At 47.3% G+C, this 26,184-nt stretch overlaps 1 protein-coding gene across 2 annotated transcripts in view; it reads right to left on the bottom strand.

Annotated features, from left to right (window-relative positions):
• LOC126534014 (glucoside xylosyltransferase 1-like) overlaps positions 1 to 26,184 on the bottom strand; it is a 58,549-nt gene that overhangs the window by 17,036 nt on the left and 15,329 nt on the right. For both annotated transcript variants that reach the window (XM_055072577.1, XM_055072578.1), the window contains exons 4-5: positions 23,672 to 23,803; positions 13,135 to 13,327 (exon numbers count right to left, since the gene is read on the bottom strand). In XM_055072577.1, the coding sequence (XP_054928552.1) occupies positions 13,135 to 13,327; positions 23,672 to 23,803 (325 nt within the window). The remainder of the gene's footprint in view (positions 1 to 13,134; positions 13,328 to 23,671; positions 23,804 to 26,184) is intronic.

Raw genomic sequence — 26,184 nt, 5'->3', positions numbered from 1 at the left:
TCCTATTATGTGAATCCGATCGATAGAATCACACTTTACATTCAATTTTTCTTTAAATACATCCTTAACAACTATATCTTTGAGTGCATTTTCTGTCTCATATGGAATTTCAGGTATCCCATGAGTGATCAGATTTGATCGTCGGCTTCGATCCTCAAGGTCTGTTAGCTTTTTAGCCTGGAACCTGATCAAGGGCTCAATAGACTGTAAACTATGGGTGTTTGTTACTGGGGTATCAATTGTTTGCATGATTTGCGTCTGCATATTGCTAAGCGTGCTGTAAAGTTCCAAAACCAGCTTCTCACGTTACGAAGAGTATCCTGCCCCTCTAATAACTGTTTAAGCATTTCGGTCTGTGTAGGGCCGAGATTTACTTCAACATCACCGCAAAGTAGCAATGTACACACAACGAGACATTCATAAGCCATAGCAAGGCATCGCCGTGGGCACGGCAGGACCATAACAACACGATAATCGCTACGCAAGGAGCTTGTATCGGAACCAACCTGCACAATGAAGAACAAGGCTCCTGTCAATGTCATGACAGTTCCTGGTCCACCGTGCCCACAGAAGGAAAATTCCAGCGGCGCTTATTTTATACAGGTGACCACCGATGACGTCACAGTGCTGCGCTCAAAAGGGGCCGCTAGGAGCAGGATTGCGTCTGGAGATGACGATGGAGATTTGAGGCGCCATATCACCACCGATGGTGCATATGCGCACATCGCAGAAACGATGTTCGCCGAGAGGTTCATGAACAGAAGTTGGTACCACGGCGATCCAAGAAAGCCCAGCACAATGAAGAACAAGGCTTCTGTCAATGTCATGGGAGTTCCTGGTGCACCGTGCCCATATATATATATATATATATATATATATATATATATATATATATATATGTATTGTCACGTGGTGAGTGAGTGAGTGAGGGAGTGAAGAAACTTTATTGCAGGTCCGGGGAGGACGCGAACTCGTCGCGCACCCGGCTAGTCCCACGTCGGGACCGGCAGGTCTAGCCCACCGGCCCGGTCGCGGGCACGCCGGACAGCCAGGATTTGCTTTTCTAGAGTGGGGCTACGCAGAAGCGAGTCCCACTCCTCCTTGATGAACTTGGGGGATGTCGACCCGCACTCCCAGAGCATGCGCGCTAGAGTGGAGGCCTGCCCGCAGGAGGGGCAGGCGTCGTCGCAATACAGGTCCGGGTAAGCCTCGTGGAGAACGGACAGACACGGATACGTGCTGGTCTATAGAAGCCTAAGCGAAACGGCTTGCGCCCTATTGAACTTGGGGTGAGGGGGTGGAAAGTCCCTTCTAGACATGTAGAAGAATTTAATAATCTCGTTGTGGGTAGCAGGAGCGTCCCTGTGGCCGTAGGGAGGAGGGGAGTCGGTGCTGCTTGCAGAGGAAGCGCGGTCGGTGAGGTCACGCGCAGTCTTGTGAGCAGACTCATTGAGGTTCGGGGGAGCACCCTCGACCGATCCTACGTGAGCGGGAAACCAGTGGATTGAATGATGCGTGAGAGCATATCGAGTCGAGCTGCTAAGGAGACGAGCAGCTTGCTTGGCAATGCAACTCTTCTGAAAAGCCCTAACTGCCATTTTGGAATCGCTAAATATTTCGGACCCACGACCGTATAACAGGGCGAGGGCGATGGCGACTTGCTCGGCGACTCCGGGGTCTGAAGTGCGAATCGAGGCGCTATTGGAAATATTGCCGCTGGAGTCGACCACAACGATGGCAAAGGTCTTCCCGTCACTGTACTCCGCGGCGTCGACGAAGCTTGCTCTAATGTCGTGTTGCTTGATCTGTTTGAGGATGGCTGCTGCTCTGGCCTTGCGTCTGCCCTCGTTGTGGATGGGATGGACGTTTCGGGGCACAGGGGCCACTTCGAACTTGTCTCGAATGCACCTAGGGATCGGGGTACTGACCATCGGGTATCCCGCAGGTTGGTAACCCAGCTCTTCGAGGATGTGTTTACCTGCCGCTGTGGTGCTCTTATGCACCCCCAGCTTGAGGAGATCCTCGGTATGGGTCCTGATGGGTAGCCCGAGAGCCCTCTTGACTACTTTGCGGATGAGAGCGTTGGTAGTGGTAGTGGTTGAGTAGTGGTAGTGACGGTTGAGAACACAGCAACAGAACTGTGAATGGTGAAACTAACTTTATCAGGCGAACCTGTGCACAGAAAAAACAGGCTACACCCAATGCTCAACGAAAACGGCGAACACATTCGGCGATCGTCGAAAGTCTGATCAGCGGGTCAAGCGCGTCGGCTTTTATACATCAGTGGTCAAATGTTCCAGAGTAATCGCTGGGACCCGCGTGTTTTCCACTAAGTTCTACACCATTCGCGTCGTGCATACATGCAATCAGATTACACAAGGTTCGGTGACAGACAGCGGATGGAACCATCGATAACATTCCAGACACTTCCTATACATGTAGGCGCGTCCTGCGCTGTGCGATAACATTTGTTAGGTGGAGAAACGTGGTCACCCGACAAAGATAAACAAGTACACGTACACGTGTCAATACCCCCCTCTTAAGAAGCGTCAACCCGATGCTGCAAACAAACGAAAGTAATAAACAAAAACACCCGTAGCAAAGAAACAACAAACTAAGGAAGTTCGTCACCGTCCGTAAAAGCGGTTAAGACGCACCACGTGAACCACTTCAGATCGTGCGCGGCGCCGCTGTGAATGCGAAATGCGATCTCGCACGACCTGATAGTCCCGTTCGCCAACACGTCGGATGATGTTGTAGGGTCCGAAATATCATCGCAAATTTGGGTCGCAAGAGTCATCGCTCGACTGCACGAAGGAAAAACGAGTGTTCCTGACAAACTTCAGCCAGGAGTTCAAGCACATCAAAAAGGGCACGACATCGCATACATCGAGGAAATTCTGGAAACCACCAATGCGTCTGTCCTCTCGGATTCTGCCGCATCTACCCCAACGACCATAGTTCCCGAACCAGACTTCGACATAAATCCAAGTAACCCCATGAGTAAGCAGCAACAGCTCAGAATTCTTCTCTGACGATACAAAGAATGTTTTTCGACGTCATCGAGGATTCGACAAACACCACTCGCAAAGCATCGCATAATAAGTGAAGTGTGCGCTCGACCATTCTGCCAGACCCGTTACCGAGTTTCGACGCGAGAACGTGACGCCATTAGGCAGCAAGTAGACGAAATGCTGCGCGACATCATCCAGCCGTCGAAAAGCCCGTGGGCATCTCCTGTAGTATTGGTGAAGAAAAAGAACGGAGCTATACGTTTTTGTGTCGATTATCGTCGACTTAACAAGATCACGAAGACGGACGTGTACCCCCTTCCACGGATAGACGACGCATTGGATCGGCTCTGCAACGCTAAATACTACTCATCGATGGACCTCAAGTCTGGCTACTAGCAAATAGAAGTCAACGAAAGAGATCGTGAAAAGACCGCCTTCATCACGCCAGACGGCCTCTACGAGTTCGAGGTCATGCCGTTCGGACTGTGCTGGGCGCCTGCAACGTACTATCGCGTGATGGACCCGATGTTAGCAGGATTGAAGTGGCAGACGTGCCTTGTTTACTTGGCTGACGTCGTTGTCTTCGCCGGAAATTTGAACGATCACCTTAGGTGGCTCGCGACAGTATTAGAGGCCATCAAGTCATCAGGGCTCATTCTGAAGCCGGAAAAGTGCCGCTTCGCTTACGATGAGCTGCTGTTACTAGGCCACGTCGGCAGCAAATCTGGAGTCCGCCCCGACCGCACAAGACAGCTGCCATCGCAAAGTTCCCGCAGCCCATCGACAAGAATTCAGTATGTACATTCCTTGGCATGTGTGCCTACTATAGGCGATTCGTCAAGGACTTTTCACGCATCGCGGAACCACTAACACATCTAACCAAATGCGATGTCTAGTTCAATTGGGAAACGCCGCAGGCCGACACATTTCAAGAACTCAAACGACACATACAGTCGCCACCCGTACTTGCACACTTCGACGAGGACGCCGATACCGAAATCCACACTGACGCCAGTAGCCTAGGTCTCGGTGTCGTCCTGCTCTAGAGGAAAAACGGACTTGAACGGGTAATATGCTAGCCGGTCGCTGTCAAAAGCGGAAGGCAATTATTCTACCACTGAAAAGGAATGCCTCGCCATCATTTGGGCTACAGCAATATTCCGCCCATACCTATATGGCAGGCCATTGAAAGTCGTCAGCGAACATCCCGCGTTGTGTTGGCTAGCTAACTTAAAGGACCCTTCAGGACGGCTGGCATGGTGGAGCCTCAGACTGCAAGAATATGACGTCACGGTAATCTACAAGTCCGGGCGAAAACACCCTGATACCGACTGCCTAGCAGGCGCCCCCATCGATCCCCCGCCGCAAGACGACGAGGACGACGACGCCTTCCTTGGAATAATAAGCGCGGAAGACTTCACTAAACAGCAGCGAGCAGACCCGGAGCTAAAAGGCCTCGTAGAGTATTTGGAAGGGAACACCGACGTTGTCCCTAGGGCATTTGGGCGCGCATTGTCTTCGTTCACGCTACAAAACAACCGGCGTCCGTGCCAACTACCTTCTTGTTCTTCCAACAGTGTTGCGTCCAGAAGTACAGCACGCTCTACATGACGATCCAACAGCTGAGCCCCTCGGATTCTCCCGGGCGCTCTCGAAGATACAGGAAAGGTATTACTGGCAGCGTCTGACCGCCGACGTCGCCCGTTACGTCAAGACATGCCAAGACTGTCTGCGACGCAAGACACCACCGACAAGGCCAGCAGGATTATTACAGCCGATGAAACCTCCTTGCCGACAATTTCAGCAGATCGGGATGCATTTGTTGGGACCGTTTCCGACATCAGCATCCGGAAATCAGTGGATCGTCGTGGCGACGGCCTACTTCACCCGTTTCGCTGAAACGAAAGCTCTACCGAAAGGCAGCGCAGCCCAAGTGGCGAAAATTTTTGTCGAGAACACCCTGCTGCGACACGGTGCCCCAGAAGTCCTCATCACCGATAGAGGAACGGCCTTTACAGCAGAGCTCACTCAAGCCATTCTTCAATACAGCCAGCAAGCCACAGGAAGACAACAGGCTACCACCCGCATACCAATGGTCTCACGGAGCTCGACCCTTCCTTCCTCCCGAGAATGGTCGGCGTTGCGTTTCGCTCACGAGTCTTTCGACGGGCGTTCAGGGCACGTGCTCCTTTCCCAAGCTCATCACCCGAAAGGAAGCCAAGTGCCAGGACGGGGGACGCTTGTTCCCATTGCGGCGAACCGGTGGGTCACCGGCGGGAGTGAGATTCGTACCTGCGACCCACACCAGAGTCATGGCCCAGTGATAAAGTGCCCGCCTCGACTGCGGGAGGTTGCGGGTTCGAATCTCGCTGCCGGCGGTGACCCACCGGTTCGCCGCAATGGGAACAAGCGTCCCCCGGACTGGCACTTGGCTTCCTCAGGGATGATGAGCTTGGGACAGAAGCCCGTGCCCTGAACGCCCATCGAAAGACGAGTGAGCACAACGCAACGCCGACCATTCTCTATGGCAGGAAGGGTCGAGCGCCGTGGTCACCCGATAAACAAGTACACGTGTAAAAAAAAGAAAGAAAAAAATATATATATTGTTACGTGTAGAAGGAGACAGACGAAAGAGGCTATTTACACTGGACTGGAGCCAGAGCACCAGGCCGACATTCACTCGCGCCAAGGGCACAGACCCACTTCGTCGTCGCTCTCGCGGCGGCTCGTCCCTTGAGCATCGCTCGACGATATCGTAATACTACCCCCCGGAGGCAAAAGCGCCGTCACGGTGCTGTTAATATCCAAGGGGCGTGGAGAGTTGTAGGGTTTGGGTCGGGCGACGTGGACAATGTCACTGGTTGTCACAGCAGAGGACGTAGTGGGCGTGGCTAGAGCGATTTCGTAGGTGACATCGGTCACTTGGCGAAGCACGCGATAGGGGCCCGTGTAGCAGGAAAGCAGTTTTTCACAAGGCCAACTTTACGCGATGGTGAACAAAGCAACACGAGAGTGCCGGACACAAAATTGACATCACGGTGACGGAAGTCGTAGCGTTGCTTCTGCTTGTCTTGAGACACTTGTAGACGACCGCGCGCAAGTTGGCGAGCATGGTCAACATGGGCGATAGCATCACGGGCATAAGCGCTAGTTGATGCTGTGGTGGACGGAAGCACAGTGTCCAGTGGTAACGTCGGTTCACGGCCATACAAGAGGTAAAAGGGAGAAAAGCCAGCAGTGTCGAGACGGGAAGGGTTGTACGCCAAGGTGATGTAAGGTAGAGCCTGGTCCCAGTCACGGTGGTCGTCTGAAACGTATTTGGATATGTAAAAAGACACAGACGAAAGAGGCTATTTACAGGCTATTTACACTGCACTGGAGCCAGAGCACCAGGCCGACATTCACTCGCGCCAGGGGCACAGACCCACTTCGTCGTCGTTCTCGCGGCGGCTTGTCCCTTGAGCATCGCTCGATGATATCGTAGTAATATATGACTATATATATATATATATATATATAGTCATATATGAAATTTCCGATCTTGAACATTAATGTATCTAATGTACGCCTGCAAAGTGATAACGTGCAGCATTAAACCGCAAGAGTACGATTACATCAGAGGCGTATTCATGGGGGAGGGGGGATTGCTTATGGGACCTCCCCCTGAACTGCCCCCATGAACAAAATTTCTAGCTACGCCACTGGTGCATATATATTGTGGGAGGCGGCTCGAAGAGGTAGCCGCCGTAGCCACAGTTTATTTAGGCGGGCCAGCCATGGTGCCGCGGGATCTCGGCAATAGCCAACCCCGCGGCCGCTAAGGTCGAGCGCGCCAGGGTGTCCTATCCTCGCGCTGCATTCAAGTGAGCCGCTTCTTAATCACTGGCTCTGGAGGTGACAGTCACGCTGCTACAGGGCCTCCCTCCTATTGCGAAGCTCGATTGAAATATGTGCAAAAGGCGTGCGTGTAGAAACAATAGAGACTACAGGCCTATATACATGAGCCGCAATTCGTTGCGTCCGTTATAAAGTGCAAGTCCGTGTTGCGGCGAAGGGCTCAAATTGCTCTCTAGTCGTCGTGGTTAGGAGTGGTCTTCACGCGCAGTGCGGTGTAACTCGGCAACCAAAGTTGAGGCGTGCCCTAGGCCGTTTCTTGGCGCATGTCGAAAGTTCAGGTCGGTAATGGGAATGACGTAGAAGACGGTGTGGTCGAACGGCGTGCAACGGTGGCAGTGGCGGAGAATTGCGAGTCTCGCGAGTTTGCCTTGTTGCCCTTGCTAATTCATGCTACGTCCCCATTTCAGGTGCAGGTATGGTCGTGTAGGGCGGCGTATTGGGACGACCAGCAAGACCTTGGTCTCGAGATGGTATGGTACGTCCGGCTGCTCGTTTTTTTTTCTTAATTTGGCAGGGCTTTCGTCAGAGGAGCTACGGGAATCAAATGCTGCCGAAAGGTACGCATTTAGCCTGGTCGGCTCGGGATTACGAGCAGAAGACAGCGCTGTACGACAGGACCAAAGGGGGATACAGACTGGAGCGCTGTCGTCTTAGTATTATTTGGCACTACCAACGACGACAGATGCTGTCGTCGTTGTTAGTGTCGGGTTCCCGCAACCAGAAAGAGATGAACCAGGCAGCACAGCGAGCCTAGGTTGTGAGCGACGCGGAGCCACAGGGATGCCGTAGTGCAAAATTACGACTTGCCGCAGGTTTTCGTATATGCCCGGGCCTGGGGGAAGTCGGAGATCCGGAAGGAATCATCTGGCAGCTCGCGACTTGCGTGGAGATAGCAAAAGTACTAGTCACTCACATTGTTGACGTAGAAGTGATTCTCGAGCTGCAGAAACCGGATGTCAGAACTGCTGCTGCAAAACTTCAGTGCCATGCATCCGTGGAAGGCACGAGCAGAGAGCATCGGAAGTCTCGCCTGCTGCTGTTTGCGGCGAAATCCCAAATTCCGATATCATCAGGGTTGCGGTGTTCGCTGAAGGCATCGTGAAGGTTGTGCTTGTGGCGTCGCCGTGTCTGCGAGAGTGAAATTTGCGCCTAGTGGAGCCGGTGAGAGGTCCTCTGAATCGGTGAGGTGCTCCGAACTGAAAGCGGATAGCTTGAGCGAATTTCCAAGGAAGGAGAGCGGCGGGCCGTAGTGTAGCGGAAAGCGCTTGCATTTGGTCCAGTGGCTTCCTTGGAAAGAATCGTCGCACAGTTTCTTCTGTGATGGAGATAAGACTTACGGACCAAGTAGAGGTTTGATGTTCGGGCAGGCGCGTGCTGCTGATCGGCACTGGTGGACGCAGGCGACGTGGGACGACAAGACGCGGAATAACGCGACGGTTCAAACTGCGAGAGCTGTTGTGACTGAGCGCTCGAGGTGGTGTAGTGAGCACGCGTGACTGCACGCAAGTACCTGTGGAAGTCGGCGCCGTGAGGTGGCAGCTGGAGCCTGAAACGCAGCCGGAGCCTGGAACATCCTTGATACGGAAGTGGCTGTTCAGCTGGATGAACCAGTTGTTCGTTCGGCATGTCTACGTAGAATTCTGGGACACCCACGCCTACAAACGAGGGAAGTCTGCTTGACAGCGTCAAGCCACGTCCCTCCCGCATTGGTAGAGTGTCTGCATGGATGTTGGCATGGCTCGGTCCGCTCGTACGGTATCACCAATTTGTGCGAGGAGGCGCGAAGAGTTAGCCGCCGTAGCCACTGCTCTCGCGCTACAAGAACCTGAGCCGTCTTTTTCTTCACCAGCTCTGGGTGGAATAGTCACATTACTATATATATATGAATGAGAACGAAAGAAACCGAGGGGGTCCTATTTTTATAAGTCACATTCTAAGAAGAGCCCACAAACAGACGCCGAGAACAGCATAGTGGAAGTACTTCAACTTATTACTTCAAATAAGGAAATGATAAAACAATAAGAATGAAAGTGCATGAAAAAAGAACTGGCCGCAGGTGGGATACGAACCCACGGCTTTGCATTACGTGTGCGATGCTCTTACCACTTGAGCTACCGCGGCGCCATTTTCCCATCCACTGTCTGGGGTATTTATGTTTTCCTACTAGAACTAACCCTGCGAGTTTTAGCCAGCACCACCAAACCCAACCTTTGGCGGGGGATGTGGAACATCCTTTCTGCCGCAGGCGTCACTGTGCGTGAACGTTTTGGGGGAAGCCCACAGGAAGCATAAACCCACAGATGCTACCTGAAGGTATAAGTCCTGCGGGATTCGGGACCCTCGCTATCTAATGAACGAGAACAAAGGAAAGCGATGGTAATTAAACCACATTATTTATATATATATATATATATATATATATATATATATATATATATATATATATATATATATATATATATATATATATATCGCCGCATTTTTTGATAGGGTGCGACCAACAAGGCAGCCTCACGCTGCTACACGTGAAGGTAGGGAACCCCACCTTCCTGACGGCAGCATATCTGTGCGTAACACAACGTGGCGGGACGAAAAAACACTTTAGAAATTTTACATAACAATTATCGTTGTGGATTGCTCCTTCGTTACAGAAATATGAAAATGGAAAAAAAATTAGTATACTTCATTACAAATTGAAAAAAAGTTCGAGTAGATAATAAGTTGAGTACTTGGAAGAGGGCGCCATCTTTCTTTCTCTGGTGGCGCTGCTGTCAGCAGAGGTAGTGACATCTATTAGGTATATTTTGAAACGTCGAAGTGTCTCGAAAAGCGCGAGTGCTACGTAAAAGTTGAGCGACACGCTGAGACTTCGCAGCATTCTTTTACATTAAGGCAACATTTGTTGCTGATGGGATAGAAATAGTTAACTCCTTACAGGAAATTTCTGGGGATCAAACCAGGTCGTGACACAAAATGAACGGCAACACCATCGGGTCAGAAAAAGGTGCTCAACCTTGAGCATCGGATCATTGAAGATGACAGGGACATGATGGAATGATATCATTCCCCTACTTCAAGCGTCTTTCATCGAATGTCAAAATGAAAGTGAGTTGTAGCGTGACTATATCGCGCCTGGGTGGGTGGGGGGGGGGCACTGCGCGTAAACTTTCATGATGCGTAACTTATAGTGTGAGTTCATTTTTTGCCTCGAAGCTCAAGCATCCTGCGATTCTCCAGCGTGGACTTAACCAAGATTGTAACTACATAGCCTCATACGCCTTTTTCCTTCGTCGCTGCCAGCATACTACCTGATACATTCATGATTTTGCTGCGCATTGTCTTCCAATTGCAAGTATACATCAAAGATGAGAACAAAGGCGCAATGGGCGAAGTACAATTTCTTCTTTTGCATTTTTTCCGTTGTAGAACTGATTGCAACGTAATGATGAAAGTGCTCCAACCAGCTCCTTTCATTGCTTGCTTTGCAACAATAAACGAATTACTTTCTACCTTCTCACTAATTTAACATAGTAGTTTTGTCCATAGCATGTCTGGCGATGCAAACTTCACTGGCTAGTATTCTGGAATAAGGTGCTTCTTTATGCTTTCATTGAAGTATGTATGTAGGGAGTACATACCAAGCTTGCTGCCAACTTTGCTTTTTGTGTATACTGTAGGGTCATTAAATTACTGCCAAGAAAAAGCGATAAACTAAGGCATTATTGTACTGCGTTGCTCCGGTGGTGTTTCGCTAAGCACAATACGCATTGTTTTGCAAAATAGAACATAGTTTGACAGTCAGAGATATCGGCGTGTATTGGTGCACTGTAGCCTAACACTAGAAAATTACACTCGTTCGTTCTTCTTTTCTATGAAGTTGTCTCATTTATTTCTTTAACTGCTTTATATTATATTTCTGTAGTTACAGTGACTTCAAACAAGGGCTAACATATTTTCATGTTGGCATTAGCTGTTGTTTTGGTTTTATTGCCAGCCACCTGTGTCAGCGTGTTTTCAATGTTTCTTGCCTCAGACGAAACGTGCAACTACTAAACCATAATGTAAGTGATACCTGGTAAAGCGGCAAGACTCCGCAGCAAGTGTAATACAAGACACATCTCAAGTAAACAGGATACTCAAATAATGATGAACAAATGTAACAGGTCCATGTTCATCGGATAGCACAGTTTGGGAATTTACAAAAGTACTCTTAAAATTGTAAATATGACAGCACGCAATTGAGGTGCCGTACAATGAAATTACAGAAACCGGTATATTTTACGGGCGATTGCTCTAAATATGATGGTCTGTTCTGGCAGTGCCGTGGAGTGAAACTACAGACGTCCTTATTTTTTTTTTTTTTTTTTTGCGGGAAGTTACTGCAATTACGACGGTGTGTTATTGCAATGCTGTAGGACGGAGTCCCGGAGGTCTGCACATTTTGCGGGAAATAGTTAGCAGCCGATGGTGCCGAGAAGAGTCATAGGAAAAAAACGTTTTTTTTTCTACACTGCCAATGCAATGGTAACGATTGCTTGTGTTTCGTAACAAGCGTGGGAACAGGTTGCTACGGGTGTGGGCTCAGGCTTTACGAGATGTACTCAGAGTCGAGCAGTGTTTGATTGCTCTAAGGCAAATAAAATGACGCCCATCCAACAAAAAGATTGCTTTCTCGCAGCCTCTATGATTACGGAATCTACGCTGAGCCCACAAATTCTATTCAGGTTAGTCCAATAGTTGCTGTAGTTGACGAAACGTTTGAAACGAAAGGTTAGAAATCGAATAATGTTGCCGTAGAGCCACAAACATCCTTTACGGCAAATCTGTACCAATCGCTTATAATAACAGGAACCTGGCAAATTTCGCAGGGATTCACTGTGTGAGGAGGCAGACGTACGAAATTCGGGCGCATGAGCTACGGTAAGCCAACACACACCCACCGTGTTGTGTTGTCCTATTTGTTCCTGCAGTTCGTGTTGTCCTATCCGCGTCGTTTGTGTCTGTACTTCGAACGACTACCTTTTCACACCATCAGTCGCTTACTATGGGCCATTTCAAAGCGATATAAGCATTTGATGCATAGAATACAGCATACACATATTCGACCTCGCCGCATGGCTGCACTAACTTAAATCTTTCTATCAACTTTATGTGAGTATGAAACGGACAATGTGGAGGATGCAAACAATTAGCCATGTTCAGGCTTGACGAACGCGGCGCCTCCGTACGTGGCAGGCAGTAAGATAGACCTAACATCTAATAAGATCGACCTAACAAAATACATATGTTTTTCGCAATCACGATCATCGAGACATAAACATGTACACGGTATAACAAAATATTCATGCCATAATGAAACATTCATATACTCTTATTCCCCCCTCGTGATAAAGGAATGGAATCAGCTCGATCCTTAAGTTATTTCTGCAGACTCATTATCTCAGTTCACATCACGGTTAGAATACCTATCAAGCAATCAATAACGCAGTCTTGTTCACATAATATACTATGAAACTCCTGGAAGCGATGCTGATTATCTGAAGGTGTTTACTGTTATTTTGGTTCCCGTTTGCTGTCTTTTCATGATGTATTTTCTGTATTGCTGTGGATGTCTCCTGCCCATGTGATATTTATATTTGCTTTTTTAGATGTATTGTAACCTTGTTGTTTTGCGTTTCTTGTTTGGCTTATTGACGCGCAATTTGTACGTGCACTTTTATTACTATGTATTTCTGTTTTGTATGCCCACCTGCTATGGTCCCTGATGGGACTGGCAGTATTGAAAATAAGTAAATAAATAAATAAATAAATAAATAAATAAATAAATAAATAAATAAATAAAACGTTAGAACATTGGATGATACGCAAATGTTCGCAAATTTATTTTCTGCTAGACACTGCAAAAGACACACTTGCTTATACAAGACATTTTATAAAGGAATACTGTTTAAAAGTTGTATAGGCCTTGACAATTAGACATCAAGAAATTTTTTTCTTAGCAAGTTGCATCAGTGTGCATGCAAGATGTCGATTCTACGGGCTCGTCGTCCCGCATGATGGTAGCAATAGCTCTATAGCGCTGGCCTACTACGCTGTCCGCTTTTATTAATGCTCTCTATGGCATCTCGGGACAACTGCCACAAAGGTAACGTAACTACAGCTCTGTCTGGGTTAACGTGCTGCGTATGTAGAAGTTTACAATTGGAATAACAGCGGCTCTTACCAAATGGTTGCACAAAAGGGTGGAGTGCTTTTGTCAAGTAGTAGTTCTGTGTAAAGTTCTCTGTCTCCGGTGCCATGCCAGCCATCTGCCACTTGTTCATGGCGTAGAACTTTCTCCAAAAGTCTTCGACCGGGTGCAAGAATACCACATCTGTGTCAACGTAGATGACGGCATCTTCGCTAGGAAGCATACTCTGTGAAAACGACGTTAAGCTGGCTTGTAGAGTTTCCACAATTGATAGCTCCTCGGCAGGTTTGTCGCTTTACCTGTTAGCGTGATGGACGATAGGCATTGCTAATAGCTGAATGCTCGTGGACATTCACTTATTGTTAAACCATGAGGGCTCATAATGCTAACTTCTATGGTCGCAACATGTTGAAGCCTACGCACTAAGTGAGCGAGATGAACCGCTGCTTCAGAAAGAGCATCCAGTAGGTAGCCCTCTTCTGTAAACGTCAGTGGCAGAGCTAACATTGAAACACAGAAATATGCCAGGAGGAAAGTTTTAGATGAAGTATTCAGTCAATAAACTGTAAAATAATTCTTAATGGTTGTCTCTTAGTGAGTGCCAAATGAACGTTTACAGAAACTTGAAATAGGAAGCTCTCTTTCGATCATTAGATTTTTGAACAAGTAGTCCAGGTTGTGACAATTGAGAACCATTTTTGAAAGAGCTGTCGCTTGGTCGGCTCCCAGTAAGTTATCGAAGTATCTAGTTCTTCTTGTATTATGAAACATGGCGTTTATTCCGAGGATAAGTAGAAGGCTATTGATTTTGGGTGGTGTTCTTCCAATAGTTCTTTAGTTGACTTTGCTACAGAGTTTTTGTAGGACTTGATATGTTATAGAGCCTTGAATGATGTCTTATCTTATGCTGTGTGGCCACTACCAGAACACTGGATTGAACTAAACGACAAGCAATTATGAATAAAACCACTCTTACAGTTAAGTTCTTGCCATAGGTGTTTGAAATGAAACCCTTTTCAGTTCCCATAGTGTGCGCAGAAGAACCCTGGAAGCGGCGACATGATGCGAAGCCAACATTCGTACGTCAGCGTTCTCGATAGAAGGCTGCCAATCGCACTGGCTGGCGTTTCTATGAACGAAATGGCTTTACGTAGAGTGGTGGCTCTGTATATAATTTTATGCTGACCATATTCCTATATCTCTCATACCAAACGGGCGTCAAGTGATGGTCTCTACGATACAGATTGAATGGAAAGAGGAAAAAATGCCGTTTTAGGCTTCCGTGCATGTAACACTCTGGGTGCCCTGCGCGTGTTTCACAGCCCTTATTTTTGTTACCACGCCGGTTAAATAAACATCGAGGTGTGCTCTAACTTGATGCTCGCGACGCTGCATCGAATTTCAATATGGCAGCGTCATCACGGCTCGGCCCAGCCGAACAGCCACACCATTGCCACTCGTTCGAATGGCTATAGAAGAACACGTGCTGCAGGTTGTGATACAGTATCGCCGTCAAGTCACCCGGTTGTGCCCTCTACGTGATAGCACGCGCTGCCGTCAGTGCCAATTAGTTTTTTCTGCGTTTCTTACCCATCTCACACCTCCCCGACTTTCTTTCACATCAATTCATCCGTTCGTAGAAATCATACAACCATCGTTACCGTCGTCGTGACCTTGCTGCTGTCGTCACACAAGCGCCCTATAGCGCTAATTCTAGTACACTGTACTCGCGTCACACACACAAATACTGGATTTACACAAGCACATTGGTAAACCTGGCTACGCATTGCGGAACCACAAAGAATGCTGCATAGACAGCTGACTGCAAAATAGTTATCATTACGTCGATTCCCACAGTGCGTGGGATCTGCACAACTTACTTTTAGACGGGGTGAGACAGATGCTTACATAAATCCTATAGGTTTCATTAGAACTAGGTGATAAAGGTTACCGAAGTGCCGAGCATCTTTCACCTTTGCAGCAAACCCTCCCAAGGAGCAGAAACACCAGCTATGTCCGGGTTACCTCTCGTCCATCTGGCCAGCCGTAGTATTCAGGGACGGCCTCCGGAAGGGACGACGTTTGCTCCAAGTGGGGGGAAGCGCAAAGGATAGGGTCAGGCGCAGGGTGCAACACATGCGCCAACCCTCCATCTGTCTCTGTATTTTTTTGCGTTTCACTTTCGGTATGCCGTACCGACAAGGCCGAATTCATAGCCCTTCTCAAGTTTCCAACTATACTGATAGGTATACCCAGCGCTGTGATGAGTGACTAGACACGGCAGAGGCCACGGGGGGTGCTAGTCGTGAGTTGCGTGTAGAAATAAATGAGTGTTTGGCAAGTTTAATCAAGGTGTACCACACTTTTAAACCAAGGCACAGAATCGTACTGTACAATGACGAATGTCCATTACACTAACAACGCTACCTCGTGACGAGAAAAGAACGCGAACTGAATTGTATATAAGTGCAAAAGATCCTCGATGACGGCGTTATGAATGCTTTCTATAGCTCATGGGCGTCTGCGGTCGTGATAATAATAATAAAAAAAGACAGGGCGCTACTATTTCGTGACCATTTCAGAAAGCTCAAGAAAATAACTAGATAGTACGTCTGCCTAGTGCCACGCACCGATGACTCCGAAGACAAAGTTCGACGCGCATGCGGAGGGAGGAGGAGGAGGAGGAAAAAACTTTATTCTAGTCCTGTACAAGGTGTTGCCACCTGCCTGGCTTGTCCCATGTTGGGACCGGGAGGTCAAGCCTCCTTGCCCTATCACGGGCGTACTGGACAGCCAGGACTTGAGGGATATGATCTGTAGATCTGATCATTCCTAAAAACCCATTCTGGGAAATGCCAGGCCGAGCAACCCACACTCCCAGAGCAGATATTCAAGCGTGCAAATCTCCTTTTCGCATGCTTTGCATATAATATTCATGCCTGCAATGTCATACCATACCTTTATTTGTGCAGGTGAATAATAAGGCTGTGTTTGTAATTGCCCAAATGTAACTGCTTGTGCTCTGTTGAGCCTATAGTGAGGGGGTGGGAACTCCCTCCTTCCTATATAGTAATGTTATGTGCTTTCATTGTATGTAATGAGCGTCTCTCTCTGCAGGTTCTCCAATCCAGTACAATCAAAACCATACGTAAAAGCGACCCGGTCTGTAAGGTCGTGGGAGACGCTGTTGGCCTATTCATTTGGGTTGACAGGAATGTCATCAAGTGAACCATGGTGTGCCGGGTACCAATAAATGTAACGCATAACATTCGTTTGCATTTGGTTAATTATTTTCGCAGCCTATGGGGCAATCTTTCCCCTATTGAAAGCTCTAATAACTGTTTTCGAGTCACTATATATTTCTGTGAATCTGTCGTCTGTTAGTGCCAATGCAATGGCAACTTATTCAGCGACCTAAGGTACGCGAGTGTAGACCGTGGCGGTGTTGGTGCATTTGCCCTGATGATCCACTACCACCGCCGCGAACTTAGTTCGATCCTTGTAGGCAGCCGAATGAACAAAGCAGGCTCCTCTGCCCCTTTTATCCATTTTTTTGGTTAAGGCCCTGGCTCGTGCAACTCTCGTGTTGATGTCATGTTTTGGGTGCATATTGCTGGGTAGCGGTGCGACGATTATGTTGTCTGCGAATTCTTGATGAACTTTAGTGTACTTTGCTGCATCCGTAATGGGGTTGATCATGATCTTTGCAGGATTGATCTTTCCATGCTGGTTGTAGATAGTCTCGCTATTTGTGATGTTTCTTGAGCCTCCGCGATCTCCATGGTCGTGTTGTGTATTGCTAACTTGAGCGATTTTTCAGTGCTGGTTCGAAGTGGGAGGCCCAATGCGCTTTTAACGACCTTCTTGATCGCTGCGTCAAGCTTCTTGAGTTGAACCTGCGTCCAGTTGTACATGGCAGCAGCGTATGAAATATGACAGAGCACGAAAGAGTTGGTTAACCTGATGAGGCTATGTTCTTTCATCCCCTTATGTCTTCCTGCAAGGCGTCTGATCATCCTGCACGCGTTATCCGTTTTAAGGGTGATTTTCTTGACTTCCGTATGGTTTCCCCGGTTTGCATCAATGAAAAAGCCCAGTACCCTGATCTCGTTGACTCTGGGTATATTGACACCCTTTTCTGTATGTAGGTGTATATTGCTCTCCGACAGAGGTTTCCAACCTTGACAGAGGGGGAACCGACAGAGGTTTCCAACTTTGACCTGCCCCTTTTTTCACGTCTATAAAGTAACAACTCTGATTCATGTGGGGAGCACCTGAGTCCAGTGGGTCTCAGGTATTCATCCACCGTCCTGATCGCTTCAGTCAGTGCGTCTTGTATCTGCCCTTCACTGCCACCAGCACACCATACAGTGAAATCATCAGCATATATGGTATGGTCAATGCCCTTAATGTTGCCCAGCTTTCTGGACAGACAGGTTGAAAAGGACGGGAGAGATCACCGATCCTTGGAGGGTTCCTTGATCTCCGAGCTGAACCCCTTCCGAGTTTGTGTCGCCCACCTTTATCTTCGCAGTGCGTGCTTCGAGAAAGGATTTGATGTATTTAAACATCCTCAACCCGAGTCGAATGTATTGTATCGTTTTGAGGATGTACTCATGCTTGATGCTGTCGAACGCTTTTTCCAAGTTTAACCCGAGTATAGCCTTAGTATTTCTAGAATATCCGTCGAGTATGTGGTGTTTAATTTGCTTCATGGCATTCTGCGTGGAAAGTGCGGACCTAAAACCCAGCATGTTGTGAGTGTATATATTATTGTCCGCTAAGTGGTCTTTTAGCCTATTAAGGATTGCGTGTTTAGCGATATTCCCCACGCATGATGCAAGCGATATTGGCCTTAAGTTGTCCAAGCTGGGAGGTTTACCCGGTTTCGGTATTAGTATAACTTGTGAAGTTTTCCATTCTTCTGGGACTTCGCCTGAAATCCATGCTTCATTTAAGAAGTCTGTCAGCGATTCAATTGACGGCTCATCGAGACTGCTAAGCGATCTGTTTGTTACTCCGTCAGGACAGGGGGCTGACTTTTGATTTAGTTCACTTAACACCCTCCAGATTTCGGATGTGGTGAAGGGCTGGTCGAGTTCAGGTTGAGCGGCTCCCCTGTATTCTGGTGGAAGTGGTTGGTCCTGCTCATTTTTAACTTGTTTGGTAACCTTTTCGATGGGCTGATCCTTGAGGGCTACGTGTATAGCTCGAGTAAGGCTGTGTCTCTGGTTGGCTTTACTGCCTTCTTCATCCAGCCGATGCTTGATCAATTTCCACGCCTTGCCGTTCCTTATCTGTCCATCGATCGACTCACAAAAATTGTCCCACTGTTGCTGGCAGAGGGTTTTACAGTGTTGTTTGATTTGTTTGTTAAGTTCTGCAATTCTTTTTCCCAGCCTACGATTTAGCTTTTGGGCCCGCCACCTTCGTGTCATGGCTTCCTTGGCTTCCATTAGGTGGGCAAGTTTCGAGTCCATTGCCTCTATAATAGTGTCTGTAACAATCCTTTTGGACGCTGTTTTGATGTCCCTTCTGATGCCCTTACACGAGTCTCTGAGATTGAGTTTGGTGGTTTCTTTTCCGCTTTGGGCTCTTAACTTACGAAAAAGGTCCCAATCTACGACCTCGAAATCTCGAGTTCGGCCTTTCTCAACATCCACTTTATTTCTATTACGTAATTATCGCTGCCAAAATTCATGTTTGTGTTAGTCCATGAAACATGCTCTGCGTTCTTAATGAACGTAAGGCCAGGTGTGGTGTCTCTGCAGACAGGATCGCCGATCCTTGAAGGATGTGTCTTATCCGTGATTAAGACCAAGTCTAGCTCATCCGCGTGGTTCCACAGGATCCTGCCCTTGATATTCGTTGTAACGTAGCCCCATAACTCGTGGGCTGCATTGAAGTCTCCTAATATACCAGAGGTCTACTTCCAGATAGATTAGTAGCCTTTTCGAATAACCTCTTGAAGTGTTGTTTCTGGTGTTTCGGATTGCTGTAGACGTTGAGCACGAATAAGGTATTGTTCCTTTGATTTTTGTGTGAAGTTGGTACTACAACTTGAACCATGAGGTACTCCAAATTTTTGTCTATGATGCCTAAGTCATGTGGGATGTGTGTAAGCTGCTTATTTACAAGCACGTACAGCCCCCTACTGAACGTTTGACACTCTATGGCTTTGTATCCAGTGAGTGTGACATATCCATATCCTGTCTCTTGAAGTGCTATAATATTCGTTTTAGACTGAAGTGATCTAAGGTATTGGATGATGGTACGTTTGTTATTGTACCTCCAGCAATTCCACTGCCATATTCGAAATTCCCTCTTAGAGTGAGCCGTATTGCATATTCAACTCCCCCGCCTGGGGAGTTAATGTAGCCCTGAGGAATGACGACCCGCATTGTTCCCTTACGTTCATTGACATAGTCATCATTTCCAGGGTTTTGATTCTTTCCCCAAAAGCCTTCAGCCCCTCCTTAGGGTCATTCAGTGCCGTCTGTATGTGGCCTACATTTATTGTCAACTGTGAGACACTCTCCATAAGGATCTGCATGTGGTCTTTGAAAGACGCCAGCGCTTGTTTAACTTCCTCCATCTGTGTTTCAGTGTTCTTGAGCTTACTTTCAAGAGCCCTACGCTTGGCTGACATGGGTCCCTCCCCAGCGGGCGCGGGGACAGGGGCTTATTGGCGCGTATTAGTGCTAACTTTGTTTTCTGCTTGTTTAGCCTCGCTTAAGAGTTTCCTTATTGCCGTCATCTCTCTAATGTTCTGATTCATTTCTTTTAGTTCAGCATTTTCTTTCTTAAGTCTTTCTATTTCACGATCCCTACTTTGCTCTGGGGGTGGGTCACAAAGCGTAGCATTTACCGAATCGGTACGCGCGTCGTCAGCCCAGATAAGTCTTGTTTTATTGGTGTCCCGGTGAGGCGGCGTCTTGTCCGCTATAGCCGTTCCCTTGACTTTGTCGGCCCACGTGGAACCGTTGCTTCCTTCCTCGGGTTTCGATGCAGCCTGTTGACTGCGATCTCTTGATCCGGATCGCGCCCTGGATTGGAATCTGGATCTGGGTCCGGATCTGGACACGCTTCTTGCCCAGGAGCGTCAGCGACTGCGGGACCTGGACCTGCCGCGGGACCTTGATCTTGCTGGCGGTTCGTTATTCTCCTTGTTGACGTTGGTTGCTAGTGCTCTTTCGTTTCTCCGTTTTCTGACCACGTATGGAGTTGTATAGCGCTGCTTACAAATTTTGTCCGCCGTTGGGTGTGGGCCACCGCACAGTTCACACATGGGTTGATACTTATGTTCCCTGCGCCCTGCGTTGTTTTCTTGTCTATAGAGGTAGACGAGCGTGGCAACGTCGACTGTACCGACGAACTTAGAGTGCTTCTGTTTGGTCTGTGCTCCGCCCCCGCAACTTCCCAGTAAATGGCGGGCACTGTTCGTTTCGAAATGAAATGGCAGAACTATCCAGTACATCTTGCTGACGTAGTCGTCTGTTCCAAACCATTTATGAAACTCCTCAAAGCGACTGCACTAAGTTGAAGAAGCAATACGATGGGCTAATCTCACGCTTAAGCCGTGCTTTGGGTTCGGACGTCTCAAGTTCCTCAGAAATATCGTGAGTGCCAGATAGAGACTGGCGGTCCGGCAAGCTTATCGCTAACACAGGTTTGCCTGAACAAATGGTGCTTCTGCAAAGTACTTGATCACCTTATATTCCAGTTCCTTACTTTTATTTCACAGTGCATGTCGCTACTAAGGGACTATAGCCTACGTGACCTGCAGTGTAGGAGCCTTGAGCATTTCATGTATTCGAATGGCTGATCTCAAGACGACCAAGCTCACGGCACAATGCTCGCTTTTCTGCAAGAAACTGGTTTGGCTTCCCGTTTGGGAGATACCTTGGAAGGGACGAAATATGTATTGCTACTTTTTTATTGTAGTTTTACATCCTTCAGTAAGTAGTGCGTTAAGCATGTTCTTTTTCTTTCTGCGCCTGCATGTGTATTACTTTGCCTACTTGCTCAGTGCATCAGGGTATTATACTGATAATTCTATTTTTGATTCCCGAGCGGATGCCTACGTGATAACCTGTGACCTTGGCTCGCAGTCTGCACTTTAGTGTTTCCTGTAGCCTATCCTTGTAGCACCATCTTTTACGCTGAGACCCGTGATTCTTAAACTGGCACTATGACATGTTTCGACGGCACACAAGCTCTTCAGCAGCATCTGTTTGTTTTTCTCTTTTTCCACAGCCTCTGATCTTTAATGAAGAACTATTTATTTTGCGTTTTTCGAAAACTAGTCACATCGAGCAATTTATTCTTCGAAAGCGTGTGGCAACTACGCTCTAAAGATGTTGAGATGCTATTCCTGCAGTTATCGTAATTACAGTTAGTGATAGTGCGTTTAAAACAGATGTTACATTTCGGGAATAGATTGGAGTCATTTTTTCTCTAGTCAATATAAGCGCGGCACCTACTTATACCGAAATAAATATTGTCACGTGGTCGTGACGTCAACGAACAGTAGCAATACTATGAAAGGCAAAACTAGCTCTTATTGGGCGAACCTGTGCCCACAAAAACAGGCTACACTTAATGCACAACGAGAGCGGCGAACACAGTCGGCGATCGTCGAAAATCTGATCAGCGGGTCAAGCGCGTCGGCTTTTATACAGCAGTCGTCGAATGTTCCAGACTAATCGTTCGGACCCGCGTGCCTTCCACAAAGTTCTACACCATTCGCGTCACGCGATGAAATCAGATAACACAAGGTTCGGCGACAACAGACAGCCGGATAGAAGCATCGATAACTTTCCAGAAACTTCCGATACATGCAGGTGCATCCCGCGCTGTGCGATTAGATTTGTTAGGCGGCGAAACGTGGTCGCCCGATAAAGATAAGTACACGCGTCAATGTTTGTACTGTAAATGTATGCGTATTCGTCTGACAATTCGATATTCGATTCCATATTCAGTATGTACTATTCTAATTCGATTCCTATTCGAGAAAAGTTCACATGCGCCCACCTATAGTAAATATACAACATGCTGCGCTGTTGACGATATTTTCTGGGAATCATACAGTGAAGCCAAGAAAACGCTAGTTAAAAGTGATGTTTTTGGCATTTACACGTCAAGTTTCAGTCCTCGTTCTTGTAACGAATATTCAAGCCTAATTATCTCCTCTTTAATTAGTTGAACGTCAGTTCAGTGTAAACAACACGGGCTATATGTGCCCCTGCGCAGTGGTCTGTACGGGCCAATGCAGAGGTTGCAGAAAAACACACGACATTGGAGCCGCGATGGCGAAGAGAACACTAGCCCTTGGTACATGTATTTCGCCAATAATTGACATATTTTAGGAGAGGACCGTGCATGAAGAATTTGCCACCGCGGTGGTGTTCTTGTCAGGCAGAGAAGCTTGGCTAATATTATTATGAATAACTGTGCTCACGCACGTCTTTATCTGCGTATCCCAATCACACGCTTTGTGGGACATTGTGCACGCCGAGATTGGCCATCAAAGGCAAACCCACTTACGAAATAATTGTACGTAAAACGTGGCTGCACTTTAGAAACTTCTGAATGCGCTTGTGCAGCAAGCTCGTATTATGTGTGCGAAGTGTTTTAGGAAACTGAGCTGAAAGGTAGAAAAGCGGTTTTTTTCTAATGATGTAAGTATGACATTATGCAGTGGGTTCACTTCGTAGTTTTTAATCCTGTTTTACGTCAAGTATATTTCCCAAGGTACTGGATGGGTGCTTTGCAATACACTACAAACTTAAATAGAAAACAAACCAAAAATAAAACTCACAGTCCCTCCCTTTACCGACAACGATAGCTTCAACGATAGCTCCGGCTTCAGCGTTGTGTTTGGACTTCCTGGAGAGTGTTAACGTGTACGCGGGTACGACGTCATTGCACGACGCTGCAATTATTTAATCAGATTTTATTTGTTCCAACCCCAATGAGATAAGGTGAGTCGCAACACTTAAGGTGACTCCGGCTGGATAGAAGTAACAGTATCCTGTCTCTTACTAAATCTCTGACAACGCTGGCATGTTGAAGGGCGCCGCGCGTGGTGTTTCACGTGTCGCACATGGATGGTGCACAAGGTGAGACCGACGGCAATCCGTCGGCCTTCGGCAAACGCTACAAGCGTCTCCACGCGCTGGCTTTCATTACGGACATTTTTAAGGATGTTCTATTCTGATCCTTGAGGCATGTGCGTGGGGCATAACGGTTAAGGTAACGGGCTTTTGTGCTCGAGCTATCATAATCAAATCCCGCCGGTGGACATTTCATTCATGTTTACTTATTCATTTGAATATTTCTATAAACATATATATGCGGAACATCAGCACAACGGCGAAAATTTGCCTGGAATGCGTTATAATTGCTATTGCAGTATTAGTTCATCATCTCATAGTTCACACACAAACACAAAACGTTCTCGCATGCAGTGCAGTCTGTAAGCTGGACATCTCTCTCTGAAGCACTGAGAATGTACAATCTATTCTAAGGGTTGTACTCGAAGGGGATATACCTTCAGACGCATACTTACCGGTAAGAAAAGCCTCTGAGTTGTGCAAGGTCTGAACATATAGCGCCACTCGTAGTAGTGATTTTTGGGGAACCACTCCAACTTCACCTCACAGCTCACACGTTTTCTGACGCTATCTGGCCAGGAGGAGTACTTGAAACAAGGGGGGTGTGGTAGCCAAGGCAAAACAAAAGACGATATCAAAAGCTAGAAAAGATATATTGTCTGCAAAATGCCCATTAGTACGTTAACCTTAGTCTGCAAGCACGTATACCAAGTACACACGATGAATCAGCAAATATTTCATATGAACAAAAGTTTAAGTTGTTGCATTTTAACTTAAGGGAGGAGATATTTCAGACTAATTATTTCGCAATATCAACAATATTTCTCATTTAAACAACAGGGAACCAACCACCTTGAAAAAAAAATTGGCCACATGTTACACTTGTTTTACACGTGAAGGCAAAAGCCTGTTGCACACCTGGTAATTGATTAACTTGTCCGATCGGAGAGGTCAGACTTCTTGTATGACATGACGAGCTGCCCTATGAAGTAAACTTAATTCGCTGTATTTCGATCTCCTCAACGGCTCATGCGGGCACCTAATGCAATATCTAAAGGTTATTTCGTTCTATCTTACTTGAAGACTTTTCTATTTCTTTCTTTTTTCTTTCCTTTTCTTTCTTTGTTCCTTTCTTTCTCTATTTATTTCTTTCATTTGTTCTTTGTTTCGTTGTTCTCGGTTCGTTTTTTTCGTCCTTTCTTTCGTTTTTCTTTCATTCCTTGCAATAAGAATGAACAATGCAGGGGTGCCCCATTCTATCCCGGCTATGATACCAAACACCAAGATAGCCACAACCGGAAGACCGCAAACCTCTTCAGCTCAGCATTCACAACACAATTCACGTGGCCCCATTTACCCGGAATATGCACGCTGACCGTAACAAAGGCCGAAGAAAGGCAAGAGCACAAACCCTTTCTCGATTATTTGGCTATGGCAGATCGAACACACTGGTGGTCTTATGCACCGACGTGGTCCACTACTTCGGGAGACGTGGGTACAGATACTCTCTGTGGGCTCACTGGGGACAGTGGCACAGCGGAAGAGGTTGATATCGCCCTAGCCATCGTAGACGCTTCGATCATACCGGCACCGGATGGACCCATCACATTGGTCACGGATTTACAGACTACCTGCAGGACTTTGGCACAAAGGATAGTGACATCCTACACAAACTGCATCCTTACATGATTACACCTTACATCCTTACGCAGGGTACGTATTGTCTGTACACCTGGACATGCCTCTCTCCATGGTGATGAACGCGCTAATGCGGTAGCTCGAGAGCTCACTAGCCGGGCGCCGTTGGAAGAGCTGTCCAACCGAGACGACGCACCGACAGAACCACTGAACGACACTGAAAATCTACAGCATTACAGAAATAGCAGAAGACCCCCCCGGTTCCCTTAACCGAGCAGATGCCGTTGCGTGGCGACAGCTTCAAGCTAATTTATTTCCCTGTCTTTTTTATCTTCACTTCTTCCACCCCGTGCAATACGCCTCATACTGTTCCTACTGTGGAGCAAAGCCCACAGTATATTATTGCACCTGGGAGTTCCCACACCCTCCGGGTTACTCCCCTATTCCTTCACTTTTACTTTCCTCCCGGGAGACTGCGCTAACCAGCTTAGACCCGCAAAAGCAGCGACGGCTTGTCCGGCGGGCACGGGGAGTGGCGTGAGCCAATGGGGCCCTGAACGAATTTATTCTACTAACGAGGAAATCACCCAACCTCTTCAGAAGTAAATGTTTTCTGTCTCGCTCTCTGTTTAATTCATTTCTTGTTTCATATTCAGCCATTGTATCAGCTCGCTTGCGGGGGTATAAGCCATTCGTAGTTTTGATATTTTATTTCTTTCTTTGCCTCATTCCTTTTTTTCTGTGATGCCTTCATTCACATTGAGCCATTGCATCTATGTGTGCTTACGGTGGATGGATGGATGGATAAAACTTTATCGGATCTATTTAAATGTGGTTGGGCCCCTAGACGTCCGGGAGCCCCCTGGCCGACATTTCTAGGCAAGCACGGTCCACGGTGGTACGATGCATTTCAGATTATGGTATTTGTTTTCTGGTATGAGCCATTGCTAACGATGATATTTTTGTGCCACTCGTCTGCTTTTTTTGTATCACTGGACCAGATTCCACTATTTTCCGGGTATGGGCCATTGCAACGAGCCCCTTAACGCTTTCGCCTTGATATTGATTCAACTAAAACGTTGGAATCTACTTGAAGCAAAGGCTAGGTGAAGGGGGTAAAACACTGCTATGCAATTAAATGCTGTGCGTACAACTGTGCCCTCATGTTATGCAACCTCCATAATATTCTATGCGTTATCCCAATATTTAGAATGCGGCAATAAAGTGTAACGTTTGAAACAGAGCCCCACAATTTTTTTACCACTCACTCTTACAAACCTGCTGCGCGATCCATATCAGCAGATGATCGACTTTATGTTCCTCGAGCAAT

This window comes from Dermacentor andersoni, chromosome 7 (genome assembly GCF_023375885.2).
Source record: "Dermacentor andersoni chromosome 7, qqDerAnde1_hic_scaffold, whole genome shotgun sequence".
In the NCBI taxonomy this organism is placed as follows: Eukaryota; Metazoa; Arthropoda; class Arachnida; order Ixodida; family Ixodidae; genus Dermacentor; species Dermacentor andersoni.
Note: the sequence above shows the minus strand (reverse complement) of the source record. Positions and strands in the feature narration are given on the sequence as shown.